This window comes from Manacus candei, unplaced genomic scaffold, assembly GCF_025592945.1.
Source record: "Manacus candei isolate 608988 ecotype Guabito, Panama unplaced genomic scaffold, ASM2559294v1 h1tg000013l, whole genome shotgun sequence".
NCBI lineage: Eukaryota > Metazoa > Chordata > Aves > Passeriformes > Pipridae > Manacus > Manacus candei.
The window spans coordinates 8,720,133-8,748,079 of NW_026138061.1; the positions used below are offsets into that span (position 1 = coordinate 8,720,133).

Consider the following 27,947-nt stretch of genomic DNA (forward strand, 5'->3'; position numbering starts at 1 on the left):
CTAATGAAATGAAATCTGGGATTTTTTTCATTAGCATGCTAGAGAGTCAATATTTGGAGAGAATTATAATCAAGAGTCAGTTTTTTATGCGTGTCTGGAATGAACAGAGTCATCCAGCCTCGTTTGAACTTCTAAATCCCATTCCTAATAATGTCGTTGTTGGTATAACACTAATCTCAGATTTTTGGGTATGATCTACATGCCTCAATTACATTCCTGAAATTCTGAAAGATTAACTTGACATTTGCTCCTAAGTGAACTGTAGCCAGCCATCATTAAACCTGCATACTTTGTTTATAGAAGAGGAATACAATTGTTGAGTATTAAACTATATTGTATGTTTTGGAATTTAAACACGCACAAAGGTATCTGAGAACAGTTTTTACAACTTGAACCATATGAAAAAGTACAGCCAAAGTGTTAAGTTAAAAGCTAGTACAATGTTTGCAATGCTATTCAAGGTGCTGATATAAACATGAATATAAAAAAAGCCTGAAAAGACAAAACATGCTTTACCCTATTGACTTTGTATAGCCAGTTATATGTATTAATTACACACTATGTCATATGTATTATACCATACAGTGCTAGCTTTGAAATTTATTTATACTGACTGAAGATTCTCAGCTTTTAGATTGTTGTATTAAACTGATAAAATAACTTTTTTTTAACAGAAATTGAAAAATTCCAAAAAGGGGAAGGAAAGGAGGAGGAAAAGTATATTGATGTAGTCATCAATAAGAATATGAAGCTGGGACAAAAAGTTCTGATTCCAGTAAAACAATTCCCTAAGGTAAGCCCAATTTTATGCTTGATAAATTTAGATGCTTGTAAAAGATATTTCACTGGTATCTTATCTGTATTTTTTAACTGTTACATTTAAAACTATAAATCACTACTCTTGCTGTTCTGCAATCTTTTCTGTAGGGGCTCTAAGGTAGAAATGGTTCTTCTTGGAATAAATATGAAGGAAAATGGTGCTGGTCACACAAACTAGTATTTTGAGAGCAAATAAATGAGTCATATTTTTGGGATAGCAGGATCTTCCTGTTCAGATTATCAACAGGAAAAAGAATATTGAAATTGACTGTGATACCAGGCTTCAAAACTTCTTTATTGTAGCTAGAAGTGCAGCTTAAAATGCACCATTAAGGAAGTAATTGTGTAAATTTTCTTCTCATCCTCTTAAATTTCAGCCATGGTTGGTCATGAATGAGTTATAGCTACACTACTAAATTATACAGTCTACTCTGGAGGGGTAGGGACTGTTTTGTTAATATCTTTGACCACCATGAATTCTTAATACTTTTTTACTGCTAAGTATTATCCTGCACTAAAATATTGCTGCCTGGAAGCATTTATTCAACATGCAGTAGGCTGTGGAACTTTATTATTTTGGTCCCATTTAAAATTCCAAAGTTAATGTTATGACAATCAGATTAGCATTTTTTCATTTGTTTGTAATTGCTTTTTTCTTCCTATTAGAAGTTTCAAGACTTTCTGCTCATGGAGGAAAAATTCCTTCTTTGCTTCTTCCGTATGTTTAGGAAGACTTTTTCTAATTGTTTTTTTCCCCACAACATCAGATTTGGGTTTTTTTCTCAAAGGCCTATGCTGAGTAACTTGCAGGGATTGCTCTGCTGCTGTTGAAAGGTTCATGAAATAGTGCTGTAGTGAGTGCAAGAGTGCAGATCATGTGGGCACCTCTTTGGAACTCTGAAATAAGTCATCTCTGGCTAGGTAGAACTATATACAAACATACAGAAACATAGAGGTGGGAAGAAGGTAAAAGATAGGGACAGCTCACTTACCTGGTTGGTGTTTGTAAACAGGACATTTTTGTCATAAATGTTGAGATGTAGATACTTGAGCTCAAGGGGAAGAAAGGCAAAATGGCTATTAGAAAGGGAAACACTGCCTTCTGAAACATACTTCTGCTTCTTTAGTCCTGTAAGGAAGGTTGACACTAAACACTGAAATCATTCAGAATAGCTGGTAGGAAAGCCCTTGCCATCTTTCAAGTGGGTAGATATTCTCTGCTGTGTGATCAGTAGTTCTGGCCCATAGAGACAGTCTTTGACTGTCTGAGCTGGAATAAAGCCTGGTGGTGCCATGGCAAGAAACCTGAATTTATGTCCAGACAGAGCTTTGTAATCCTGTATGTCTGTTTAGACCACCAGGATCTGGGGACACACAGAGCAGTACAACTGCTGTACAGAGTAGACATGCTATGTGAGTTCCTGTGTCTCCACTGGGACTTGCTCCACAGAAAGCCAAATACTGGTATCTCTACTTAAACAAATCTCCCTTCTGCCAGAGTGAATAAAATCCTAGGTATCTTATATTTAAGAATATTTTTACCCCAATATAAAGGAGCTCAACTTTTCTTAATTTCCATTTTTTTTACATAAAAATGGATATTTATATTAGAGATTATTCATTAAACATTCTGTATAGTCAAAATGAACTAAAATTCCTCTCTGTATAGGAGTAGTCTGAGGGGTGAGTATCAATTCAGACTTATGACAGGTACTCTTGATATTCTCTGGAAAGTACCTACCCTAAACCACAAGCAGTGACTACAGTTTGTTGTCACTTGTTTACTAGAACCAGGCTTGTTGTTTTATTTGAGATCTAATAATTTATGATGCATAGTATGAATTCGATAGCTTCAATATGGCAAACTAAGAACCTTATCCTGGCATACTGTAGTCTGCAGTGAGTGACAGGAGTTTTTAATGCCTGTACACAGGGGAACAAAATCTCTGTGTCCTAACTTTTTCTCTAAATGCTAATCCTATTCATATTTCTTGTTGAGAGGAAGGCTCAAAAGTTAAGGATGCTTTTTCAAGGCTTGTGGGGTAGATGTCGGTTTGCTCCAGTCATCTTGGTTCCACTGAGCTCTCTGTAGAGGGCATGTGTTGTATATTTGACCATGTCTGATCGGTGACAGCCAACACAGCTCCACTAAGGGCAAGTTATGCTTTACAGAACTGGTGGCCCCCTAGGATGAGATTAAAGTGTTGGTGGATAAGGGAAGAGCAACTGATGTTGTCTGCCTGGACTTGTGCAAAGCATTTGACATCATCCCATGTGACGCTCTTGTCTCTGAAGTGGAGAGGCGTGGACTTGATGGGTGGACCACTTGGTGCACAAGGAATTGGCTGGAGGGTCACATTCAGAGCTGTGGTCAAAAGCTCCCTGTCCTAGTGGAGAGCAATGATGAGGGGTGTTCCTTGGGGGTGGGTACTGGGACCACTGCTGTTTAACATCTTTGTTGGTGACAGTGGGATTGAGTGCACCCTTGGCAGGGTCACTGATGACACCAAGCTGTGTGGTGCAGTCACACACTGGAGGGAAGGGATGGCATCCAGTGGGAAGTGGACAGGTTTGAGAGGTGAGCCTGTGAGAACCTTGTGAACTTAAGCAAGGCCAAGTGCAAGGTCCTCCATGTGGGTTGAGGCAATGCCAAGCACAGATACAGACTGGGCAGAGAATAGATCAAGAGTAGTAGCCCTGAGGCTTGCTTAGGTTGTTGGTTGAAAGGAAGCTCAGTATAAGCTGACAATGATTGGAGAACTGGGGATGACTTTAATTTGAAAGAGGAGAGATTTGGATCAGACAGTAGGAAGAAATTCTTCACTATGAGAGCAGAGAGACATCTGGCACAGGTTACCCAGAGAAGTTATGGCTGTTCCATCCCTGGAAGTGTTCAAGTCCAGGTTGGGTGGCACTTTGAGCAACCTGGTCTAGTAGAAGGTGTCCCTGCCCATGGCAAGGAGGTTGGTACTGGATGATCCTTAAGATCCCTTCCATCCTATACCTTTCTGTCATTCTCTTCTGTGGAACTTACCAGAAAGTATTGGGGTGCTCATGAAAACCTGAAATGGTCTTTGACATAAATGTCTTATGCCTCTGTGCTGCTGTTCTCTGTGCATGTGTGCCATTTTCTAGACCATTTTGCATATGATAGGTGTTGGTATTGGTATGAATGTGTTGTTGGTAGAACGTACCAAGGGATAGTTCCTGAGAAAAATAGTTAGAAGATGTTTCTAATTTTTGAGCAGTTTTCTTTCCTAGTGGTCAGTATTGCTGACAAATGCTTCAGAAGAATGAAATTTAAGACTTAAATATGGATGAAACTTGCGTGAAAAGATGTTTTGCATGTTTATATAGAATTTAGAGTTCTAGCAAACTGGTGTGTTTGCCTGCAGTCCATACTAATGCTGTTACCTATTGTGCAAGATCCTGACCAAAGATACTTCCATTTTTTCAGAAGTACTCTTTATGATGTTAGTGACCTGAGAATCTGCTGGTCAAAGCTGACCAAATCATTATAATAATTGATTAATCTGTCAAACAAGCATTTGGTTACCAGTTTGGGTTTAATCTGACTAATTTGGGTATCCAGAAAGTGGTGAGAAAAACTAAGTTTGTTTTGACTCCATTAATAGAAAAGTCCTTCCCTAACTAAATGATACTGCTTTTAAACTGCATCAAAAGAACCCCAAATTATTAAAATTGTTCAGTCCTTAACAGGGTTAAATATCTGAAAACGAAACTAACAACAAATAAGTGATTGTCATGGGTTGAGATTGGCCCCCCTGAGAGCAGGATATATTTCCCCCTATAGAAGCCTCTTACCTGAAAGTTTTCTCTTCGGTGTTGAGATAAATTATGGAAAGGGGCAGGGGAAGCCTGAAAATTGGATTTTGGATTTCTAATGTGGCTCAAACTGCCACAGTGATTTTACCAGCAGAAACTATTCCTTTATTTATATTTCCTAATGATGGCTCTGGGAAGGAAAGATGCCTCTGATGTTTAGGTATATTGACATTTCATTAATCCTGTCTTAATTTCTTATTATAATAAGGTCTGTGGACCAAAACAGCCCATCAGTGCCCTGCCCCCATTAAAACAGTATGCTAGACCTGACATATTTCATTGCCCTTTCCCTCTTTAAAACTTTTTCCTAACTGTGACTCCTTGAATAAATCATAACGACCTTAACATAGGTCAGGGAGCCGAGGCTCTGATCTGATCAGCCTGGCATGGCAATGCTTGCTCACATTACCTGTCCTGTCAGATACATTCTCATGAGATCATGGCTGGGTCCTGTGCAATTACCTCTGACAGCCCTGGGAGATGACAGGTTAACTGCAGCAGAAAGTTATTCAGCTGAAGTGCAGAGCAGCAGGATTTCTGTTGAGGAATCTGGTAGACCTCACATTCAAAAGTGCATATTGCACTTTTTTGGACATCTTTGCTCACCCTGAAAAAAACCTAATGAGTTTCTGGTCTTCTGCTTAGTGCACAAATAGTTGAATGTCTCTGTACTTAACTGGCCTCCTACCTACAGCTCTTGATTCCTTCTCAGGTACTATATAATTATATCCTTTAACAGGGAACTTTTGTCTTGCTCAACCCTTTGCAGTGTTAACAGGCCTAATATCTTGTTATAGAGCTAGTTGGTTTAATTTAATTTTTTTTTTTTTTTCATTTCTGGACCTTGATAGAAGATGATAGAATAACCAAGATAAATTATTTCATAGCACAGACAACATTCAGGTTAAGATGGTTAGTCCTAAGAGTTATGTTCACTTTCTCCTTGTGGCTGACTGTGCATTTGGATAAATTTCTTTGTGTTCTTTAGACTCTGGTACACATTAAAAAAAGAACCTGAATTAATGTCTTCATATGGTGACAAAATAGTCTTGGTAAGACAATGTTGTAGAAACTCTTATATAGATTGCAGGTCCAGACACATCTTTTCAAAGTCTGATTATACACAGTCTTATGATTTTTCAGTTTAGTCCAGCTCTACAGATTTCTCTAAGAGGTCTGAATTGCTGTGATGGGGAAATTAATCTCAGGTATTTAGGTGAGGCTTGAATAAGCTTTGGTAATGCTGTCTGAAGTCCTGTTGTAACTGGGACATGTACTACAAGCAAGGATTAGAGAGGTAAGGGCTTTTATGCAACCTTATAGGAAAAAGGCCAACTTCTTGAGGTAGGATTCAGCTCTAAATCTAGTTACGTATAGATATGGGTCCATGTGGATGCTGAATGTCTAAACTACAGTTAGTGGAATGAGATCTTGTCAGTTTAGGACACTGAGGTCAGGGTGACTTACCTTGCTGTTTGATCAGCTGAATACCTTAAATGACTTTAGGTCTTGTGTAAAAATGTGACCTTTAAACCTGTATTTCTGTTGCATTTCATGCTTGAAAATAATCTTCAAACTCACACGGACTTTAAGGTAGAATAGGTGAGGTGGCCACTCAAGGAAGGTCATGATGTGGTTGTCTTAGTGAAGGGACTCTCTGGATCTATCCTAGCACTGCTGTGAAATGCCAGAATGCGTGAAAGATGTTTCAAAGCTTCAGTATGTACAAGTGAGGCAAGAGGGTGTTACCCCCTTCCCACACATTTAATGAATACTTATTATGAAGTAGTTTACTGTCAGAAATCTGACTTTGCTTTGACGGTTTTCTGAACATGGGTGTTCTGAATTAGGAGGAAAAAATAGCTTCTGTGGATGATAAATGGAATGATGGTGGTTTTCCATGAGATGGATCAAAACTATGGGAACAATTACTTCCATTTTGACAGGTTACCATTTTAAAAGTTGCTCTCAGATCTACACTTAAATACTGGGTAAATCTCAGAAGTCAGGAAGAAATGGTCCGTGTTGTTCCCTGAAGTGATACTTTAAATATATTTTCTCAAAAGTTACTGAGTTGTGGAACTGGTATCTATTTAAACCTTTTAGCTCAACTTTTAAAATGAAAATATCTGTTTTAAAATGTCATTGTCATATACAATATATATGCAATTGTTACATAAAGTCATGGAGAGATTAATAGTTTAATCACATGACTAGTTAGAAAGCAATTTTTTGTAATAGATTAGTTCTAAGGATTTCTTAGTAGGGATGAGAAAATGTGGTTGCATAACCAGAAGTGATGTGGAGGGACAAGCATCAACTGTAATACCAGGGATAGCTTTTGAGCAACTTTATAGTAATTCATCAAGCTTTCTGTTGTGAATAAATGTTTAAAGACCTATTGCTATGTTACGTGAAGGAGAAGAGCTTGTGATATGATGTAGATGCTGGGAATATGTACCTTTCTACAGAAACCTTATCTTTTTTACATGAATGGGAAAAACCTTGAAGTTTTCCTTGGTTCAGGTCATTGTAAGGGAAAGCCCTCTGAATCTTAAATTAACTTTTTTTTTTCTAGTGACCTTGTCACAGAGGAACCATTGCAGAAAACTAATATGTCAAGAAAGCTTTCTATGGCTTTAATGACAATGGAGTGCTCAGAGCTTTACAGGGAAGCATTTGGTCAAGCATTTATACTTTCACTAAGTATTTTAAGCTGGATGAACCATTCTCAGCAGACTTGCCTTGGTGGGGATAAACAAGGATTACTTCTTCCATTATATCCCCTTTTCTGTAATATATACATTTTTAAATGCTGTAGCAGTGGTATTAATTCTTTTTTTTTTTTTTTTCTGAAATAGTAGATCAAGTGTTTGTGAAGAGAATATCTCCCTTGTATGTGAGATATCACTTATTAGTCCAGAAGTGTTTTTGGGGAGTAGTTTCAAGCAGTGATGTAGCAAGGAAACAAATCTCTAGATAACTGTTCAAGTCATGTTTTGATTTGGTGATTCTGAAGAATTGTGTACTAAGCAGTGATGTCCATAATCTCACTGTACAATATCTGCAAAAATGCCTATTAAAATGAGGATTTACGAATATCTAAGGAAGGACATAATTTTTCAAGCAAAAACCTTATTATCAATTTTTTTCCTGTTTCTATTGGAAAAGGTCTTTTCTATTAAAAATATATTCTAAATTGGAGATTTTCTTAGTTATACAACACTTTAAGGTAATCTGTAAAAGGGAAAAAAAATACATGCTTTTGCTATAATTAACAAGTACTTGTGGGCTAATGGACACCACGGTCAAGAGATGTCAAACCCCATGTCTCAGGAGTTTGAGAAGGAGCTGTTGCACTGCATGGTGTATCTTTACCCACAAAGTAAACCAGAGGTGTAGAGACAGGTAGATGTGCTTTCAGTAATGACAGATTTTAGGAATAGGAACATCCCTTAAATCTTGCATCATTTTGCTCAAACTAATATATATCTGGTGACATTTTGTAATGATGTAATGGTACAGAGGGTACCATTTACCAATAGTGGAGTAGTGTTTGGCTTGAAGTTTAGCTGAGGTGGTAATTTTCACCATTTTATCCACTTGTCTCCTTCCAGGTCTGTTAATCTGCATCTTGATACTGTTTTTGCAAAGATGCCTGAAGCTTTGCTGTAATTTTGTTTGAGATACTATTTTTGCCATATCCTTTAGACCTGGTCTAGAAGCAGCTTTAATTTGGGGACTTTATCTTCTGTTTTATATGCCATCATCCATAATATTCTGATACCTAATACATTAGAACCTGTGTTAATGCAGAGACAATCCTTGATTTAACACAGGTGATCCAGTGTAGAGTAACATTCATGGTTGGACTGCTTCAATACACTGTTAAGCTGATGCTAGTGAACTCAAGGGCAATTTGGGGTATTTACAGCAGTCTGAAGATGATTGTGCTGTACTTGAGGTGGGTGAGTAAAGAAGGGAGTCTGTCATGTCTCATTCTGAGCCAGAGTTAGTGATTGTGACTGATCTGACTTGAACAGAGCTGCTCAGATGTCTTGTTACTATCCAGTGCATCTAATTCAGAGATAGTTTATAAGGCAGAGTTGAATACTAGACTTGAATTTGTTTGTTTTTTCTTGTGCTCTTGGGACAAATAAACTCTAAATGTGGAGCATGGGAAGCAGCCATGAAACTTGTACATCTGCCAGGTTTATTTGCTTCTGTTTCACCAGCAGACAGGCTGGATTTGCTAGTTTTGAAATTAAAATTTGTCTTACCGAGTGGTGGTTTTGTACGTTTAGGTTTGAGTCCTTCTACTCCTTGATTGCTGGGGATAAAGCAGTGTATAAATAATGCTAGTAACTTAGTGACTGATAGTTTTTGTTTCTATATCTATGAAATATTTCGAAGTAAATCTTTGATGTTTCCAATTTGATGTAAAAGGGAGATAAACCAATAGTTTTAACAAAATGCAGTACCTGTCCAAAGTAAATAATCTGTTTTCTTCTGAAAGGATTCTTTCAATATCATAAATGAGTTTTATTTACAGAATAATCAACTGAAATGTTCCATAGCTTTTTAGCTTTGTGGGAATAAAAATACTTTGACTGTGTTGTAAGCCATTTTTTACTAACCTTTAATGTTTGTGTTTTTAAGCTGCACCTGGAGGTACTGTGCTTTCAAATCAGCAGAATTTCAGACTTACAACACAAGTTTCTTATGCTTCAGACTTGTCAAATCCAATATTTGAAGCCCTGGTGCACAGGAAAGAATAGTTCTGTGGATCTCAGAATGCATTTTTATGTTCATTAAATGTCTAGGACATGTCATCTGTGCAGCTCTTTGTATAGCTGCTGTTATGTCTGGCCTTGGCTCTAGAGATTTCATGGTTTTGATAAGTTGACAACTTTTGGAGGTATTAAAGTTTTAGATTTCCATGGGTCAGGTTTTAGATTTCTGCAACATTAAACTATTTGGCTTTAAAAGAACTAATACAACTGGAATAAAAAGTGTTTATTTTTCTTCTCAATAACTTATAAGGATATTTTAAAGTAAACATAAGTGATCCTAAGTAATGCTTGAAAAACTGAGGTGGTGTTCCACTACTTAAAAGCTTTCATTTGAGCTTAACTGAGGTTCCTTTAATTTAAGGAATTGCCAAGGACTTATTGACTTCTGGAAGTTCAGACTTGTTACAAATAGTTTAAATTCATTTACTTTCCTTAGTTTTATACCTTCAGAAATAATAAAATCAGAAGTCCAAGTTGGAAGGGATGTCTAGAAAACATCTGGACCAACCTTCTGTTGAAATAATGATTGTAAATTAGATTACACAGCACATCATCACTGACCCTGAGTCCTCAATATCCTCAGCAGTGGAGATTTCTACTTTTGTCCTGGGCAATCTTTCTGATGAATATTTTCCTTGACTGTATCTTAAGAGCTATATGGAAAAAAAAGGGAATATATCTAATAAAAAAGGAAACTAAGGAAATTGCCTGAGAATTTCTTTGTTGCCTGATAATTTCAGAAGACTAATTCATGCAAAGCCTTAAATTTAGTAGGTTCTGTGGACTATAATCATGCATAACCCATTTGCTCAATTGTATCTTGTTCCTACCTCATATCCCCATTGGGAATTGAACATGAAACTGCTAAGAGGAATAAAGTTTTGTCATATTTAGTTGACTTTTAATGCTTGCTTTCCTTTTTTTGTCTGAAGCTGAAGGAAATGAATCGGAGCTGTAGACTTTCTGCATCGTAGGGTGAATGCAGCTGGGCCTTTTTTCCATCAGCACTTCAGAGTAGCAATTAAGGATTTTGGGCTGCTACTGCCTGAAAGTCTTATCAAGTCTTTTCAAATTACTCTAGATGAATAGGCAGGTCAAAGTAGTCCATACTGGCTCTTAGAGGGACAACTAAAGAACTTACAAACTGTTTCATAAATTTGAGGCCACAAAGCTTAAGCCTGTTTGCTCTTTAGTTGTAGGTACAAGTATAGTGATGTCTTTTTGATATGATTGTGTCACATCAGTTTGAGAACTCAGCCTTCTAATCCGTTGTTACCACTTTTCTATCATTGTTTGTCATGGGGTAACACCTTCTTTGACCTTCCTTTTCTGATTAACATACCTGTACAAGCCTTTTCCGTTACTTTGTGTTCCTTGCCGGGTTCAGTTTCAGCTTAGCCTTGGCCTTTCTCACCCCACCCCTACAAAACTAGACTTCTCTACACTCTTCCCAGGTACCCTGTCCTGGTTTCCACTGTCTATGCATTTGCTTCTTGGCCTTTAGTTTGACCAGCAGGTCCCTACTGAGCTGTGGTGGTCTCTTGCCTTCCATGCCCAATTTTTTGCTCCTGGGAATTGCTGGCTCTTGCATTCTCTGCAAGTCTTTCTTAAGAATCTGCCAGCTCTGTTCCACTCCCTTGTCCTCAAGGGTGATCTCCCAGGGGATCCCAGTGACTAGCTCCCTGGAGAACTGGAAGATGCTTTCCTAAAGTTCAGGGGCCCATCTTTATTCCTTACATGATCCATGTCCTACAGGACTGCAAATCCCACCAATGCATGATTCCTGCAGCCTGGGCTGCCTCCAGTTTTGGTGTCCCCAGGTATCTCACTCACACTGGTGACCATCAGATCCAGTATCACATCTCCTCTGGTAGGGCTGTCTACTTACTCAAGTTAGGAGGTTATCTCCCATCCATTCCAGGAGTCTCCTGGATTGCCTACAGGTCATCATGCTGCTTTCCCAGCAGGTGTCAGGGTGGTTGAAGTCTCCCAGCAGGACAAGAGCCTGTAGGTGCAATGCCTCCTCTACCTGGAGGAGAAAGGCTTTGCCAACAGGTTCCCCTGATCTGGCAGTCTGTAGTAGACACCAGGTTATCTTTGAGTTCAGGTGCTTCTGTGTTTCTCTGATGGAGCCACTGACATTCCTTTAACTGTACTACATGATTGTACTTTAATGTCTTGATTTATCATCTAATTGTTGTTTGCACCTGTTGTTTTAGCACAGTATTCCATTTTGCATATTAATTTATGATTAAAAATCTAATGAGCTTAATGTTTTTGCTTTCTTACAGTTCAACTTTGTGGGAAAACTTTTGGGCCCCCGTGGTAATTCTCTAAAGCGTTTACAGGAAGAAACGCTGACAAAAATGTCTATTTTGGGAAAAGGTTCTATGAGGGACAAGACAAAGGTAAGAGCTCAGTACATCAGTGGAATTTTGTAGCTTAAATTTTTGAGGAGAGGAACAAACCCTGTAACAAAAATTGGAACAAATGAAAAGTATGGGAGATCCTAGTATTGTTTATATGTAGATGAAACCTGTTTTCTGAGGAGTCTGTTCTCACTGAGTATTTTAAAGCTACCATGAGTTGTATTTAGGCCCCCCAAACTGTGGGCTTTGAGGATATAAGTGGGGCTTTCCCTGTGGCATGTTCTGCATTGGTCTCATACAACTGATAATGAGCAATGCCCAAGTGAACATGGCAGTGTTCTCACTTTGGAGGGAACCTGGCTTCTAAACAGATTTTTAACAAACATTTTCAGATAAAATAACACTTAACCTTTAAATTTAGTAACATTTAATAGCATTTCTAAACAAAAATAAAATAACTGATGAAAGCAGCTAAAATACAACTGGAAAAATTCACAGCTCTGGAGATGACTTATGCATTTTAAGCAGCTGACAACTTGCAACTGTTTCTGTGGGAATATTCTATTTGGTTGTAGTGGAGCCAAAGTAAACAGCAGAACAGAAATCTTCAGCTTATAGGTGTTTGTAGTAATAGCTTTCACTCTTTACTTAAATCTCTGGCTAAATTTGTAGCAGGTGAGTGTCCATCAGTAAGGAGATGTCACATGTCTAGTAAGCTGCATTGTTTAATTGGAACATCCCTGATGATAGCAATAAAAACACTGAACGTATTTCTTGCCTCCAGCATATCATGTTTTATAGGCTTCGAGTGAAATACCTATGTGGTTATGTAATTTGAAACTTAAAAATACTGTGTGATATGAAGACTGATAATGACATTCATGTAGAGAGGGACTTAGAGGGCTGGCTACTGAATTGCTTAAACTATATAATTTTTAGCACATTTCTCCATCAGCAAAATGTAAATGTTATGTGATCTATAGAGTATTTATCAAGAAGTTAATCAGAGTCCATAAATTACTCTGTTCTGTAAAACTTGGGCTATCTCTTCCTTTTAATTACTTCTTAAATATTTTTATTAAATATAAATGAGCTAAATATAGTGTGTGTATATAAATACATTCTTCTACAATAAAGGCTAGAAAATCTAGGGATACAGCTAATGCAACTTCAAGTGTTTCACAATTAGTTATTGAAAACTATATTGCTACTACCTTTAGGAGGAAATTAGACAGTTCATGGAATCTCCTACAAAGGTTGGAAAAGACCTCTAGGATCAAGTCCAACCTTTGACTGAACACCACCTTGCCAACTAAACCATAGCAGCAAGTGCCATCCATCTCCAGTCATTTCTTGAACACTTCCAGGGATGGTACTCTACCACTTCCTTGGGCAGCCTGTTCCAATGCTTAACCACCCTTTCAGTTCAGCCAGAGAAAGATGTAAACTAAACTTGCTCTAAGGATGACAAACTAAGTATTCAGATTCTGGTTTAAGTGACACTTTGTAAACTTTCTCACTCCTTGTGGACTGTGTCAAACTGACGTTCTGTTGCTGCATTACGTGTTTCTATACCAAAATGCGATGTCATGTGGAGTAGAAAAGCCTCTGAGTGTTTTTTAATGGTTCTGCAACATAAAAAAGTTTCTTTTGAATAAAAGCAGAAGCTCAAATTGAAAAGTTCAGATCCTAACTTGGACCTCAGAATCCTGGAGAAGAGTCTTAAATGTTTCTATCATTTGAGCTTCTCTTGTATCCTTTGGTAATGAAGAAATTGTCCAAATTTTTTACTTTCTCGTGATTGTGATGCCAGTTAAAACTGCTTAAGTAATTTTTTTTTTCAAATTAAGTGGCTAATAAGGACACTGAGTCACATCTTTATAAATTTCCGAACATGTACTATTATAACTGCTACGTGACCAGTTTTAGATGACTAGTGATTATTACCTCTTTCCTGAGGGAAGGTGGCAGTGAGCTTCATAGACTTCTCTAAGCTAAATTTCTGAATGCTACCTTTGTAAGGTTTTTTAAATTGTAAAAGAACCTCAAAGGCTTATGGAAGAAAGAAAATTTATGTGAAAGGTTGATACAATGTAGCAAAGATCACTACCTTTTGCAAGTTGTCTAGGAAAAAAATAGGTAAACCAGAAAAATAGATAGAGATAAGCCAATCTGAGGACCATCTCACGTATCTATTTGTGATATACAGTGTCTGAATTCAGTAATTCTTCTCTTCTATGCTGGCAGTTCTTCATTAGCTTTTCTTTAGTCAGTGCTGAGACACCTTCTCTTTGGCACCACAGGCATTCATATGCCTATAGGAGAGTGAAAAAGTCTGACTCACTTCTGAATTTCTTTATTCCCTTATAAGATTGCTTTTATGTTGTAACTCTGCAGGAATAACTTAAACTCTCCACCCCAATTGGTTATTCAAGTGTTACCAATAGTTTGAGACTGGTGTAGGCCTTTCAACAACTTGTGTATTCTGAATGGTTTATAAAATCTGACAGAAACCATGTTTAAGGTAACATTAAAAATAGATATCAGGCAGTACCTATAGAAATTTAAAACCTAAGTCAAAGACAGTCTAGTGAAGATAAAGGACAGTACTATGAGCATACTTTGATAAATGCTGCTACTCAACTTCTGGTTCTTGATGGCTTGTCAAGGAGAGTGAAAAGCAAGAGAGTCTGTAGGTACAGTAAAATAGTGCTAGTACTCTGCTTTGTTCTGGACCATGAAGATATACCAAGAAATACAGGAGCACAAGGTACAAAACAAATAGGGTAAGATTGCTGTGGGGTAAGCTTTCTCATAGGACTCCTAGAGTGCAATACTGCAGAGATGTGTCTGTACTGAAACTTGAAGTTAAATCAGGTTGAGCTCTTTGGTGTGATAAATTTGGTGCAAGAAAATGGAGATTTAAAGAACAGATTTTAAAAAGGGAAGTGGTGATCTTGTTGTCTTTTATCTCCCTTGTTCCATATCTGGTTCTTTCATCCTTTCAGCAGCTCTCAAATGCCCATGGCAGTAGAATTAAAATAATACCTGTCTTGGCCAGCCAAGCAGCATCCACAGGCAGTGGGCAAACCAAGCCAATGCAGGTACTGCCAAGTGATGGCAGGCAGAGGATTTTGTGGGAGCTAAAAATGCTGTCAGAGGAGGATACTGGAGTGGGAACAAGTTGTGGCTTTTTTGTTGGCCATCATGGGAAATAAAAAAAAAACCCTGAAGTACTTAATGTGTCCTCAAGGTTAGGAAATGTAAGCCGGTGAGTGAGCTCACTCTCATTTGTGTGCTGTTAAGAGCTGTGGAGAGTAGTGTGCTCATAGAATCAGAGGATATCCTGAGTTAGAAGGTACATGGATCATCAAAGTCCAACCTCTGGCCTTGCAAGTAATTGAGGAAGTAATGGAAGTGTTACCAAGTTATGCTACAGAACTAAAAAAAAAATACATTAATCAAAGTGAACTTTGCAAAAAAAGGATAAAATTACTTTAAAAGTTTGCTTATGGGCATGATTTCAGAAAAACCTGCATTGAAATTTCTTATGTTCTGTCAAAGTTGCTGACTTAAATGTTTTTGTTACCACAGGAAATTGTAACTTTTCTATTGCTTATTGCTGTTATCGGGCAAGTTGATTGATAAGCACAGAAGGGAAGTTTCTTAGCACTGTTTTCTGCACAAACTGCACAGTAATTTTTTTGGGGGTTTTTTTTGCCTTTAGGAAAAAGGAACAGGGAAGGCTTGATGCAGGTCTATGCCAAAAAAAAAGTATGTAGGGAACTCAACTGATGAAAACATCTAGCTTCCAGTGCTAGAAATGCCTCATGTTTTGAGTAACTGTGCTTAAATTATTTAAGTGAGAAACAGTTCCCATTGAAACTAAATATGTGAGCTGTGATGTTTATATTAGGTTATTTCCTGTTTTTAAGATCTGTTACTTGTATTGACAAAATAATGGTTTTGCTGATAGTCTAATCCTGCAGTGACCTCTTAATATTCTTGCTGTGGGTGCTTTAACAGCAAACTAGACTTTTTTTAAATATCCTCATAGTTAAAGATGAATCATGATGACAGGAACATTGTTTATGAGAAGCAGAAATGAAATCACATGTAAACCTCAACCCATAATTAAGGGGTGTGCAGGGGAAGAGATTTCAACTATTGCTGCAGCTATAATATTAGCAATCTAAAGGGTGAAGTGCTTACCTAGTGCTTGCTAAAGACAGTGAGCTGTAGGGGAGCTTCAGTTTTTTAGACAGTGGAACTGGTAAGTATTTGATGTAATGCTATCTGGTAAAGCAATGAAATTATTTCTAATGGTGGTTTTATCTCTTGGACTTATCAGATACACAGGGGCAGCCCATCAGAGACTAGCTAATTATGTCCTTTCGGTCTGTGAGCATTTTGCATTTGTATTTGAGAACTGAGCTCTGCTCCCCTACATTGAACTCAGAGCTTCTCAGTCACTGAAGTGGGTTGGGTGAAACAGGATAAAAGAAATAAGCTCTCTTCTGAAATAGCCAGTGAACTCTTCTTGCTAATGTCCTCTTCCCTTGTCTCATATGCTTTTAGTTTTATATCCAAGTAGCACAGTTCTGTGCTCTCATGGGATAGAAATTTCAGTGAGAACAGAAAATAAGTATCAGAGCAGTGTAGTAATACCAAGATTGAAATAATTTTGGTAAAAGAATCTTGCTCTTATGGAATATCAGGTCAAACCTTTTTCTGGAGACTCTACTTTTAAGAAAAGAGGCTTCAAGTTGACTTATGTTTTTCATTGTCTTCTATGTGAAACTGGTGCACTTGAGAAAACACCTGAGAGCATTCTCCCTTGTGATACAGTTTCTTTATGTGAACAGAAGTTGAGTCTTATTTCATGTTACTTTTTTATTTGTAGACATCTGAACATGGTGAATAGTGTCTGCAAATTCCTCTGAACAGTTTTAATACTTGCATTGCTATGTTTTAAAACAAGAAGGTATAAAACCAACCTTTTTTCTTATCTTCTAGGAGGAGGAGTTGAGAAAAAGTGGAGAGGCAAAGTATTTCCACCTAAATGATGACCTGCATGTTTTAATTGAAGTATTTGCTCCCCCTGCTGAAGCATATGCCAGAATGGGACATGCACTGGAAGAAATCAAGAAGTTCCTCATTCCTGTTAGTATTTTATTTTTTTTATGAGAATTCTGGTAGTCTTGAGTGAGAAATGTTATCTCTAAAACTGAGCAAGCTGGTCTAGTGGGGTGAGGTGGTGGGGGGGTTGGAACTAGTTAATCTCAAGGTCCCTTCCAACCCAAACCATTCTATGAACAGTGCACAGTATTGGTCAGGTCATGTTACTTAATTTCCCTCATTTACGAAAGAAATGGTGATGTTTACAAATAGTTTTCATTTTGATATAGACAGTTAAAGGGTGAATCTGTAACATGAGTGTCCACACACTCATCTCATGATATGACCTGTAGTAAGAAAGCAACTCATTCTTGCTTAACTGGTCATGTGCAAAATATCTAAATCTAAAAATAATTGTGAGAACATGCAAAATGTGAGGCTTTTCTATGTTCTTGGCACATGGGAAGCGTCAGCATAGGGTTCTATTACACTAAGAGTGAATGAATTTGAAGTTGTAGTGCTTCTCACTCGTGATCCTGGTTTAGTGTTCAGTGATGAGAATCAATACAATTTTATCTTGTATCTTTATTTTTATTACAAAGCTAGTGATATTGGAGTTATACTTGTCTTCTGGTGTATACTTCAGCTTACCATGTATGGATGTACAAAATGAGATCCAATTTCCAGTACAAGTTTGTACTCCAGGTTTGGGATATATCTGGGTAATGGGTTTCTAGCGTCTTTCTGCAGAAGACAACTTTACTTGCTTCTCATGTAAGGATCAGCTTCACTGCTTTGCAGTATTAAACTGCTTGGATCAATCCAACCAGTCTTAGGAAGCTGGGACACTTGAGGTGATGTTACTCTGTGAAGTTCCTAACTATTAGCTCTTCAGTGCACATTCTTCAGTCTTTATTGGTGATTAAAGGAATGAATATAGAAAGCAAAGCTTTCTCAAGGTACATCAGCTTTTGTTTATTTTTACTGCTGGAAATGTTATCCAAGTGTCTTGATTTGTGTCACATCTTGGAAGTGTGGGAGACCTGGCTAAGGAAACTTTACTAAGGCATATATCAGTATATAAATGTTTGCGTGGAATCAGTGCACGTGTATTGGATACTGTTGGGGATGTCTGTTGTACAGCCACTGCAGCCTGTTGGATAGAAGTGATAGCTGTATTCTAGGGTGGAGCAGTTGGTGCTGATGACCCAACAGTGCTCCTGTGTGCATTTTGAGGATGGTAGTTTGTACCTAACCTAGTTTAGATCCATGTAACCACACCGAATGTTTAGGCACTGGAATAGGCTTCCCAGAGAAGTGATCACAGCACCAAGCCTGACGGTTCAAGGAGCATTTGGACAATTGCTCTCAGGCACGTGGTGCGATTCTTGGGGTTGTCCTGTGCGAGGCCAGGAGTTGAACTTAGAGATCCCTGTGGGTCCCTTCCAACTCAAGATATTCTATGAAACTAAGTCCCCAGGTGACTGGATTTGTGGGCTCCTGGAGTGTTTCTTCTGGCCTGTTTTTGTCTGTATGAAAGATAGTTCATATGCCCCAATACTACGCCATGGCATGATCCAAAGAAGTGATGATCATCAGGAGGTTCATTAGGAATACATCCTGGTTAGAAATAACAGTAATGTAGATGCACCTTGAGACAATCCAAAACCAAAGAGATGTCCTGGGCATTATGTTCTCATTTATAAAGAATCAAGCACCACATTGTAACTTAGTCTGCAGGTTCCAAACACTTTTTTTTGTGATGTGTATGACAAGATGTAAATAAGCACACTATTATTCAGACATCCTAACTGATTAGATAGGGGATACTTGACAGAGTATTTGTAGGAATGCTGGGCTGTCAAAGGTTGCTAGTGTCAAAGGTTACTGTATTTACATGATTCATGGTTTAATGGTGTGAAGAAATAAGGGAGATTTAAGTTCTTGGTTATTCTAGTGAGCAAACGGCTACTTTCTTTTTAGGTGGAAATATGGTCAGTTTGATAAGTGCTTTTGCATGTGCTGGAAGTAAGGATATGTCTGATCCCCCTGCCCCCTTTCGTCAGAGATCTTATTTTTCTTCATTGGGCTTGACTTCCCTAATGTTGTCATAAATGAAGTAAGCTTATCAAAACCTGGTTGTTACTGTGCTAAGCCAGGAGAATTACAGACTGATAATGAGCAATTCCATTTGCTGGGTGTGCACTTTTCCATCTCCATTTTTGATCATTGCCACTTTATTGTACTGAGCTGAATTGATGCTGTGTAATCTTTTCTGAACTATGGGATCAAGCCAACACTGTCTTAATTTCCTTTTGGCTTTTCAAATGTAATCTTATCAGAATGGCTCTAAATGCCTTAATCTCTTCTGCCTGGACCCCCCTGCGGCAGCCACTGAAGGAAGCAATAAGGAGCAACTTTTTCCTTTCTAGAACTACTGTCTGATTTAGTGATGAATTCAACTTGATTTTATTTTCTATGAGGTCTGTAGTAGTTTTCTTAAGAAATTATTTGGTTTAGTTCAGACAAGTCCTGCTAAGAGTACATATGATTATGATCCTAATTGGTATTCTCCTTACAATGTAAGCTAACTATGCCTTCCTACAGTTTTAAATGCCGGCCGTACTTCATGAATATGGTTATTGTTCTGTTTACAGATCAGTCCTGAAGATAAAATCACATTTGGTGCTAGAATGCAGGACACAAAATATCCTTGTGGTAGATGACTATAGCAAAAATGCTTCAGCTGCTCTTACTGGATCTTTGGATGCATAGTTAAGCACCTTTGCATTGAAGTTCAGCCTCAAGCAGCTGCAGTGGTTTAATTTCCTTTAAACTATTGACATAACTCAAACCAAAACACTGGAGTTTTTTGGCTGTACTTATGTTGCCTTGACTCTCACCAGTCCTCTGCAGGTAGAATTGTGGCTTCTGACTTCAAGTATATTATTTGTCTTCCTTTAAATTAGCCAATCCCTTTGTTATGGCCATACCCTCTGGTCAGCACCCTGTTTGACTATTATATTAGTGAGTGTTCTACTTGATATTAATTATCTCAGAATTACTTCTGTCAGGACAAAAAGCCAGGTGCTTTCAACCTCACCTCCCCCTGGTTCCTGAATTATACCATGATTTCAAGGCCAGGTTGAATGGAACCCTGAGCAACCTGGTCTAATGGAAGATGTCCCTGTCCATGTCAAGGAGGTTGGAACTAGATGACCTTTAAGGTCCTCTCCTTCCCAAACCATTTTGTGATTCTATGATTACTGTAGTTGTGGGCATTAGAACTTGCCTTAGTCTATTTTGTGGTTTGTTTTATCATTTTAGACTATTGCTTAATTTTTGAGTAGTGGTTGCCATTTCTTTTGACAGCTGCAGCACTAATTTTCTTTTTCCATTAGCTGCCAGAATTATTTTCCTTGTCTTTAAAGCAAAGTATAGAAGATATGTCTTTGAGAGAACAATATTTAGCAGTTACAATGACAAATCACAAGTTTTTCCAGTAGTCTGTTTACCTTCTGCATATTGGGTTTGTGTGATGTGATGATGAAATATCATTTAATGGCATTTGGATGAGCTTGGTGACCTTTGGGAACTCTCAGACTTTTCCTTAAGCAAACTGGCAAATAACTGCAAGGTGTAAAGAAAAAAAAAAAGTAGCTGGAAACTTGGTAACAGTTGACTGCTCACTGCCAGGGTAAAGATCTACTTGAGGGTTTTGCAAAGCTGCAAAGGGTTTTGTAGGGATCTGTCCTAACATTATATAAAAACAATGGCTTTGCTAATAGTTTGAGTGATAGATCAAAATAAGGTCTTAAGTTAGTGATCCCAAGGAGAGCAGCTACCAATGTGTTGATCTGTCTGGATAAAAATTGTAGATAAAACTTAAAAGAATGTTGTTTAGTTGGATCATGTAAGTAATTCTGTCTGGGATGAAAATCTCTTACATGTGTCTTGATGTAGCCATTCATACACCCTCCACATTTGTGGAAGACTGTATTTAGTCAGAATGGCAATGTGTTCATAAAATGAGAATACATCTGTTCAATTGAAATTCAGCAGCAACATTAGACTGAAATTCAAGTGCTGCCACTGCTGAAGCTGTACAGAGGAGGAGTGCAGTCTGAAGAGTTTCCATGTCCATCTTCTAGGTGAGAGAAAGATTGCCTCCTTAATTTGACTTGAGTTGTACTGTTTTCCAGCAGAGAGTATTCATAAATTGACCATCTGTTACTTTTAATTGAAGAATCCATTTCAGAGTCTAATGGTTTAACATTGCTGCTTATCGTGGCTTCCTTGTACTGCCCCTTCGCTCCATATCCTCCTGCTGCCTCTGGCATGTGTGATAAGGACCATATTTTCTGTTCTGTGCTTTGCACAGTGGAGCCCTTGTCTGTGACCTAAGGCTGCTGTGCTAGTAATGTGCTGCAGGAAAATGAGAGCATCAGGGAGAAAAGCAGAAAAAGGACCCAACATGCACAGTGGCAACCCAGGCACATCTTTGCTAAGGAATTAAATGAAATTAATATAAAACGATCAAAGGTATTTTTCCAGGAGTCCAATTCTGAAGAGGACATTTTGTGGAGAAGTTATAAAGAGCATCTCTGATACAGACTGCCAGAACTTGGGTACCTGTATGTTGGTGGTACAGTTCCTTGGCATTTTTTGTCAAGATCAAAGTTTTGTTCCATGCATTAAATAGAATTTTGCATTTGTAGACAGTTCTAATCCAGCAACAAATATAAAATGGGTTTCTGCACACTAGTTGGCCAGAAGAGTGTTCAGCTTCCTGTTTCTAATCTACTCTCTTCAATGGTTTGGTTGGGTATTGGGTCCCAGCTGTTTAATAATGGAATTGGTTTCTCAAAAGCTTCAATTATGCCATTTGAAACAGTTAATTCAGTCTTTGAGACCTTTTTCTTCATATTTGCTAGTTGATTTCTGCTGCTAAATAGGAGATAATCTCAGGTGGGCAATTGAAGTTAAATTTCAGAAGCTGTTCAAGACAACTTGGACAAAATGCTATTAAAGTGCCACTTTTAACGCTAGTAACTACCTTCAGCAATGACATTGGAAGGAGAACTTTCTTATTTTTGTTTGTAGAAATCTAGGAGAAGCAGAATGTTTCAATGAGATATTTGAATTCATGGAAGTTTTAATCTCCTTTCAATTCAGGATTATTACTTCCTGACAGTCTTTTGGTACCTGTGTAGTGAATAAATGTAATAAACTCAGATTTGTATTTAGATGCAGATTCTTTGTTTTGCAATTGAATTGAAAAATGGGTAGTATCAGAACAAACCTTCTTTCTTGAGATGGGAGGATTTGCAGAAGGTAAGGGCTGTTGTATCAGAAGTATCACTCCATTCCTATGGGAGGACCTATTAATATTTTGATAGTTTATATGTATGTACATTCAGTAAGATATTTATTTGATTCACCTTTATGGGTACTTTTTTTTGGCTCACTTGAAGCAGAGGATAAATGATAGAAAAATGTGTAGCTCAAGTGTTCAGTGCTGCATCTGTTTTATTCCTGTGGGATGTGCTTGTCTTGGAGGTTGGCTCAAGGTCCCTGAAAGCTGCGTGTTTGACAAGTACCACATTAATTCCATGTATAAAAACTTGAACTTTCTTTTTGCTAGACCTTTAGAATAGAGGTTTTGTGCAGACAGAAATAAGATATATGTCCTCAGCTTCTTTACTGTTGCATATTATAGAATTTAATTTTTGAGCTCTTTTGTAGATAATGTTGCATGTGTGTATTGACTGAATGTCCTTGTTTGTTCTTTAACTCCTGATTTTAAAGGTGTGGATATTTAATCTATTCCTTCATTTTCATGGGCTACTCTCAACAGTGTACTTATTCTTTATTACTTTGCATCGCCAGGCACTGGGATTTTTCCTGCTCTTAACACACAGTCATTCTACAGCTGGAACTACAAACGGGATCTCAGTTCAGAATATCAGACCTTGATTTTTTTTTGTTGTTTCATCCTATCTCTGCAGCATTCTAACATTAGCATTTTAATTGGTAAAGCTATATAGAAATAATATACAAAAGGAAAGAAACACATACCTGAGCAAAAATGGCAGTTAAAATGTAGAATTTTTAAATTTTGTGACTGAGTAATATTTCTATCTTATTGTGCATGTTAAACTTTTTCAGTGGGATGTTCAACTTTTTAAGAGGAAACTTTCAGGAGCAGTGTTTGCTGGGAGTGGTGGGTGAACAGTTTGGTTTTTTTCTCACTCTCTCCCCCCTGTTTTAGGACTACAATGATGAAATCAGACAGGCACAGCTTCAAGAATTGACGTATTTAAATGGTGGTTCAGAAACTGCAGAAGTTCCAGTCGTTCGTGGAAAAGCATCTATTCGAGCAAGAGGAGTGCCAGTTCCTGCTTTGTCCAGGTAAATGGAATTTCATTGGTATGTACATATGTTAGGCTTCTCCCTTGAAACACAATTTCCCCCAGAGTACAACAGTAAAATACAGGAAGGACTCCCAAAAGAAGAGTTTAAAAAAATCAGGGAAACAACCTTACTTTATGAATAGTTTAATGAGTATGGACTAAATTAACAGTGGTTTTGGGTTTTGTCTTGACATTGGAATGCTGCCTTTGTTAAGCAATGTACATCATCCAAGGTGTTCAACCTTACTGTGAGCATCTTGACTTGCAACCTTGAGTTACTCCTTAGGTGCATGTGGGGTCTGTCTTTGGGCCCTGTGGAGTTCACTGCTTTGAAAAACCGGTAAATCTCTCTTGATTGGCATATGAATTTCATACAATATCTCTAACAGAATATATGTATTCCATTTTTACTGTATTACTAAGTTTTCACAGTCATGATGAAATGATAGAGAAGTGCTCTGGAGTCTGAGTGGCACTTACTTTTGTGAAAAGTGGCGCTTGTTTGATTCAGGAATAGGCCAAGTCTGCTGCTTTTGCTTTGTTTTTCTTTGTCACAGGAAATGTTTTACTCTTACTCCAGCATCCCCTTTCTTCCTTGCAGTACTGAGATGACAGTTTCAACTCCTTCGAGTCCTGAAATGTGAAAACAAAAACTAAATAAAGTTCATAACTGTTTGTGTTACAGTACAGAGTTTGTGGTTGCAGCAGCTAAGTGTGACTGTTTCCTATACAAACTATTTTCTTCAGTTGTGGCTACAGTTTCTGTTATTGCAACTTGAAACTCGCATTTCAGCTTCCAAAATAATTAAAATATAATACTCTGAAGTGTTTTACCTCATGATAAAAGCATGTTAGAAGAACCAGCACTAAGGAAATACTCCATTTATACAGTTCTGCCTAGTTACGTGTATCCTGATAATGATTGCAAATGCATTACCGAGTGAATCTAAATTCCAAGAATTTATATGTGCTGTAGGTCATGTCCTGTGAGAAAAAATTTCTCTCAATCAACAAACTTTTGTTCTTGTATTAAGTAATACTGTGTAATGTATATATTCTGCTTTTCTTGATTTTGATGTTCTGAGTAGTGGTAATTACATACCAAGTTTCACCTCTTTATCGCTGTAATCAGCTAAAAGTACAAAAGTACTTTCAAATTAGAGACCTCATTTGATTTTTGGAGATTTTTTTTTTTTTTGCAAATTTTATTTCAGCTCTTAACTGTTTGTAACTTGGCCGTAGATGCCTGTAATGGCTCTGCTACAGATACATTTGCAGTACTATTTCAAGTTTGTTTTATTTTTCATGTCCTTCAGCTATTTCTGCGATACCGAAATTGTTTGGTCTGATCTTATTGCTAAAGCTTGATAACTAATTTCCTTTTAGTACTTAGTATGTGCAAATATAAATAACTTCTTATAGTACTGCATTTCTAACATGGCTAGTTCTATCCTCTGGATTTTGGGAAATTATCTTTCCAAATCTGCATTTTTAAGTAAGAGGTACATACTGTTACATAGTTCACAGTATGCCTCGTATTTGACCTACAATAATTATCTTCAGGGTAAATTTAAGTGTTATTAGTCTTTGGTTTGGATATGACAGTAAAAGGTTGTGGTTTTGTCATTGCCATTTCTCATATATGTTCTAAAGAAAAGGGAAAGGATATAGGTTTGTTTGACTTGTCCTTGCTTCAAGGCTTGTCTTAAACTCCTAGACTTTCTGCCCTAAAATTGAAGCTGTTATCATATTCCTGAAATGAAATTCAGTGCTGTTGCTACTCAGATTCTACAGCCATTGAACTGAAGATCTCAAACTCAGTTATAATGCTCTGATTCTTTTTTAACAGAAATGGATTTCAGTGAGTAATACTTTTGTTGAAGCAAAGCTTTAAAGGCTTTGTCTCAGTGTTGGATAGAACAGTTTCAATAGAAAACATCTCTGAGATATCCAGGAGAGGCTGAAGCAAAGCCCTCAGAAAACTAGTAAAATGAAGTCTAAAACCTTGATCCTAACCTTTCTTTGTAATCCAGGGAATGGTTCTAAGATACCAACCTTGATATGTGAAACATCCTGTTGAGGATGCAATATGAGTGTTTAAGTTCACACATTTTAAGCCTTTATTACTCCTGAATAGTTTCACTTAAAAAAATACTAAGCCATGCTTTTTTTCCTCCTTGTCAGACATGTTGAAACTGGAGATAATGCATCTTATCAAATCTGTTTTTAGCTGCATGACAAAATTTTATTTTGTGGGAAACAATACGTTTTTGCTTGCATACAAAAATTTAAACTTATGCACGGGTATTCCTGTATGGGGTAAATAATTTATTTCCTAATGACTGTGGTTTGGTAACTCTTTATACTTTCTCTGGCTTGTTCCAGATTTTCTTGACTAAATTCTTATGACTCCAGAGCCAAGTAAGGTTTTGAATGTGAGTCAATTGAATTTGTTCTAGAAGGGCTGTGTGTGTGTTTATGAGCTTTGCCTTTAGCAATGTTCTTTTCTCATAATTGATCTTGGATCTTCTTCCTTCTCCCCTGCCTTGCCCCACAGTTTTTGTCCCTAGTGCTGATAAAGATGACATTCAGATGTAATCAAACACTTCTGTTTTCTGTAGTGTTTATGCTGAGCACTTAACCTATTTTAGCATACCTGTTTCTTCTGTACATGAAGAGGGGAAAGTAGTGAAAGTCTGGGTTTCATTCCTTTGTGTTTATTATAAACTGACGATGTTCTTAAATTTTTGTTGCTTTTTGGGACAACTATTTTAAATGGCTGCTTTTTAATTTATTATGGTAGCAAACTTAGAGGATCCATGGTGTTTAATGTGGTGCTGTTATGGTGAGAAGCTAGGAAATGTAACTCTTTCAGAATCAGTGCTTCTTTAATGCATTTTTATTCTCATCCTGAATCAGTGCAAAATAAATAACACAACCAAAATGTAATTTGAGACTTCTGATTAAGTAAAGACTCAAAATAGACATATGTTATCATAGTGGAAGATGTCTCTGCTCATGGCAATTGGGTTGAAACTAAATGCTCTTTAAGGTCCATTCCAACACAAACCCTTCTCTGATTCTATACATGATAATGTACACCTCTAAGAACGTTTTGCAACAAAAGTAGCATTTCCTTTCAGAAAAGTCCCATTTGTATTTTAAGAACAAAAATAAGACTTAAGGATCCCTCAATTGTGACTCCGCCCAAGATGTCTTAGAAAAGTGAAATTCTAGAGGATGATAATAGTAAGTCTAAGAATGTGGCTAAAGGTTCCTTGATACATTGGGGTGGCATATGGGGAACCAATTCATGTCACTCTACACCTAGAAATCACTGCTAGAATCACACAGTGGTTTAGATTAGAAGGGACCTTAAGGATCATCTAATTTCAGTCTCCCAGTCATGGGCAGGGACACCTTCCACTAGATCAGGTTGCTCAAAGCCCCTTCCAGCCTGGCCTTGAAAACTTGCAGGGATGGGGCATCCAAAACTTCTGTGGGCAACCTGTGCCAGTGCCTCACCATCCTCATCATAAATTTGTCTAATCTAAACCTACCCTCTTTAAATTTAAAACCATTGTCCCTTGTCCTATCACTATGGACCCTGATAAAACATCTCAGTCTTTCTTATAAGCAGCCCCCCTTCGGTATTGAAAGACCGCAATGAGGGAGAGCTGCCTGAGTTCACTCCACAGATTGAGAGGAGTTGTATTTGAAAACAGGTATTTTGGTTTCACTGAGGTGAGGGGAGAAGAAAGTAATTTGTCTTAAAGCAAACATCTAGGAATAGTTTCATTAAAGAAATGGTGAATTTCTGGTTTATGCTCTCATGAGAGTGTGGAGGTTTTTTACTTTTCCCATTTATTCCTAATCATATCTCAGTATATGCATGGCTGGGATCCTGATGGTTGAATGACTGTCACTTGGTCTGGGGAAAAATAACTTAAAGGAGGTGTAAGTTAGAACTTGTCTTACATGTTAGAAGTAAGATGAGCTGATGTGGATCACTGCTGCGGTGTGTTCACAAATTCCAACTGTTCCCCTGCCATGTGTCTGGAATCAACTAGTTTCTTTTTTTGAACAAAACCTTTTGGCGTATAATATGTAAGTAGTGAAATGCAAAAGGTCTGTAGCACAAAAGAAATATTTGACAAAGCCAGTTCAGGATCTAGGCCAAAGGCCTGTTCACTGTGTTTTGTTTTAATTTTGTGATCTCTCATCTTCCACAAAATTGAAACATAAACAAATATATGTTTTCAAATAGAAGTATGAAATAAAGCTTCCATGGTGACTCATTTAAAAAAAAAAGTAAGGCAGAAATACAAGTTCTGAGTTGTATCCAGGTATCAGTGTTTAATATTTTAAATTGTCATCACCAAAATAACAGGTCTGTTACTTTTCAGATGTCTGATATAAAACCTAAACAAAAATATTTGCTGTTTAGGGAACATTGAATGTAGCTGACTGTGCTCAAAGGAAGAAAATGTATCAACATCTGGTAACCAAGTTTGTTTATTGAACACTCTAAATCCCTGCAGATGTTATAGAACTGTGAATGCTAAAATTAAAGAATTCCAAGTGTTTCC

The 27,947-nt window shown here is 37.5% G+C and overlaps 1 protein-coding gene across 2 annotated transcripts in view; it reads left to right on the plus strand.

Annotated features, from left to right (window-relative positions):
- KHDRBS3 (KH RNA binding domain containing, signal transduction associated 3) overlaps positions 1-27,947 on the plus strand; it is a 99,421-nt gene that overhangs the window by 26,421 nt on the left and 45,053 nt on the right. For both annotated transcript variants that reach the window (XM_051778576.1, XM_051778577.1), the window contains exons 2-5: positions 675-793; positions 11,750-11,866; positions 16,844-16,990; positions 23,217-23,356. In XM_051778576.1, the coding sequence (XP_051634536.1) occupies positions 675-793; positions 11,750-11,866; positions 16,844-16,990; positions 23,217-23,356 (523 nt within the window). The remainder of the gene's footprint in view (positions 1-674; positions 794-11,749; positions 11,867-16,843; positions 16,991-23,216; positions 23,357-27,947) is intronic.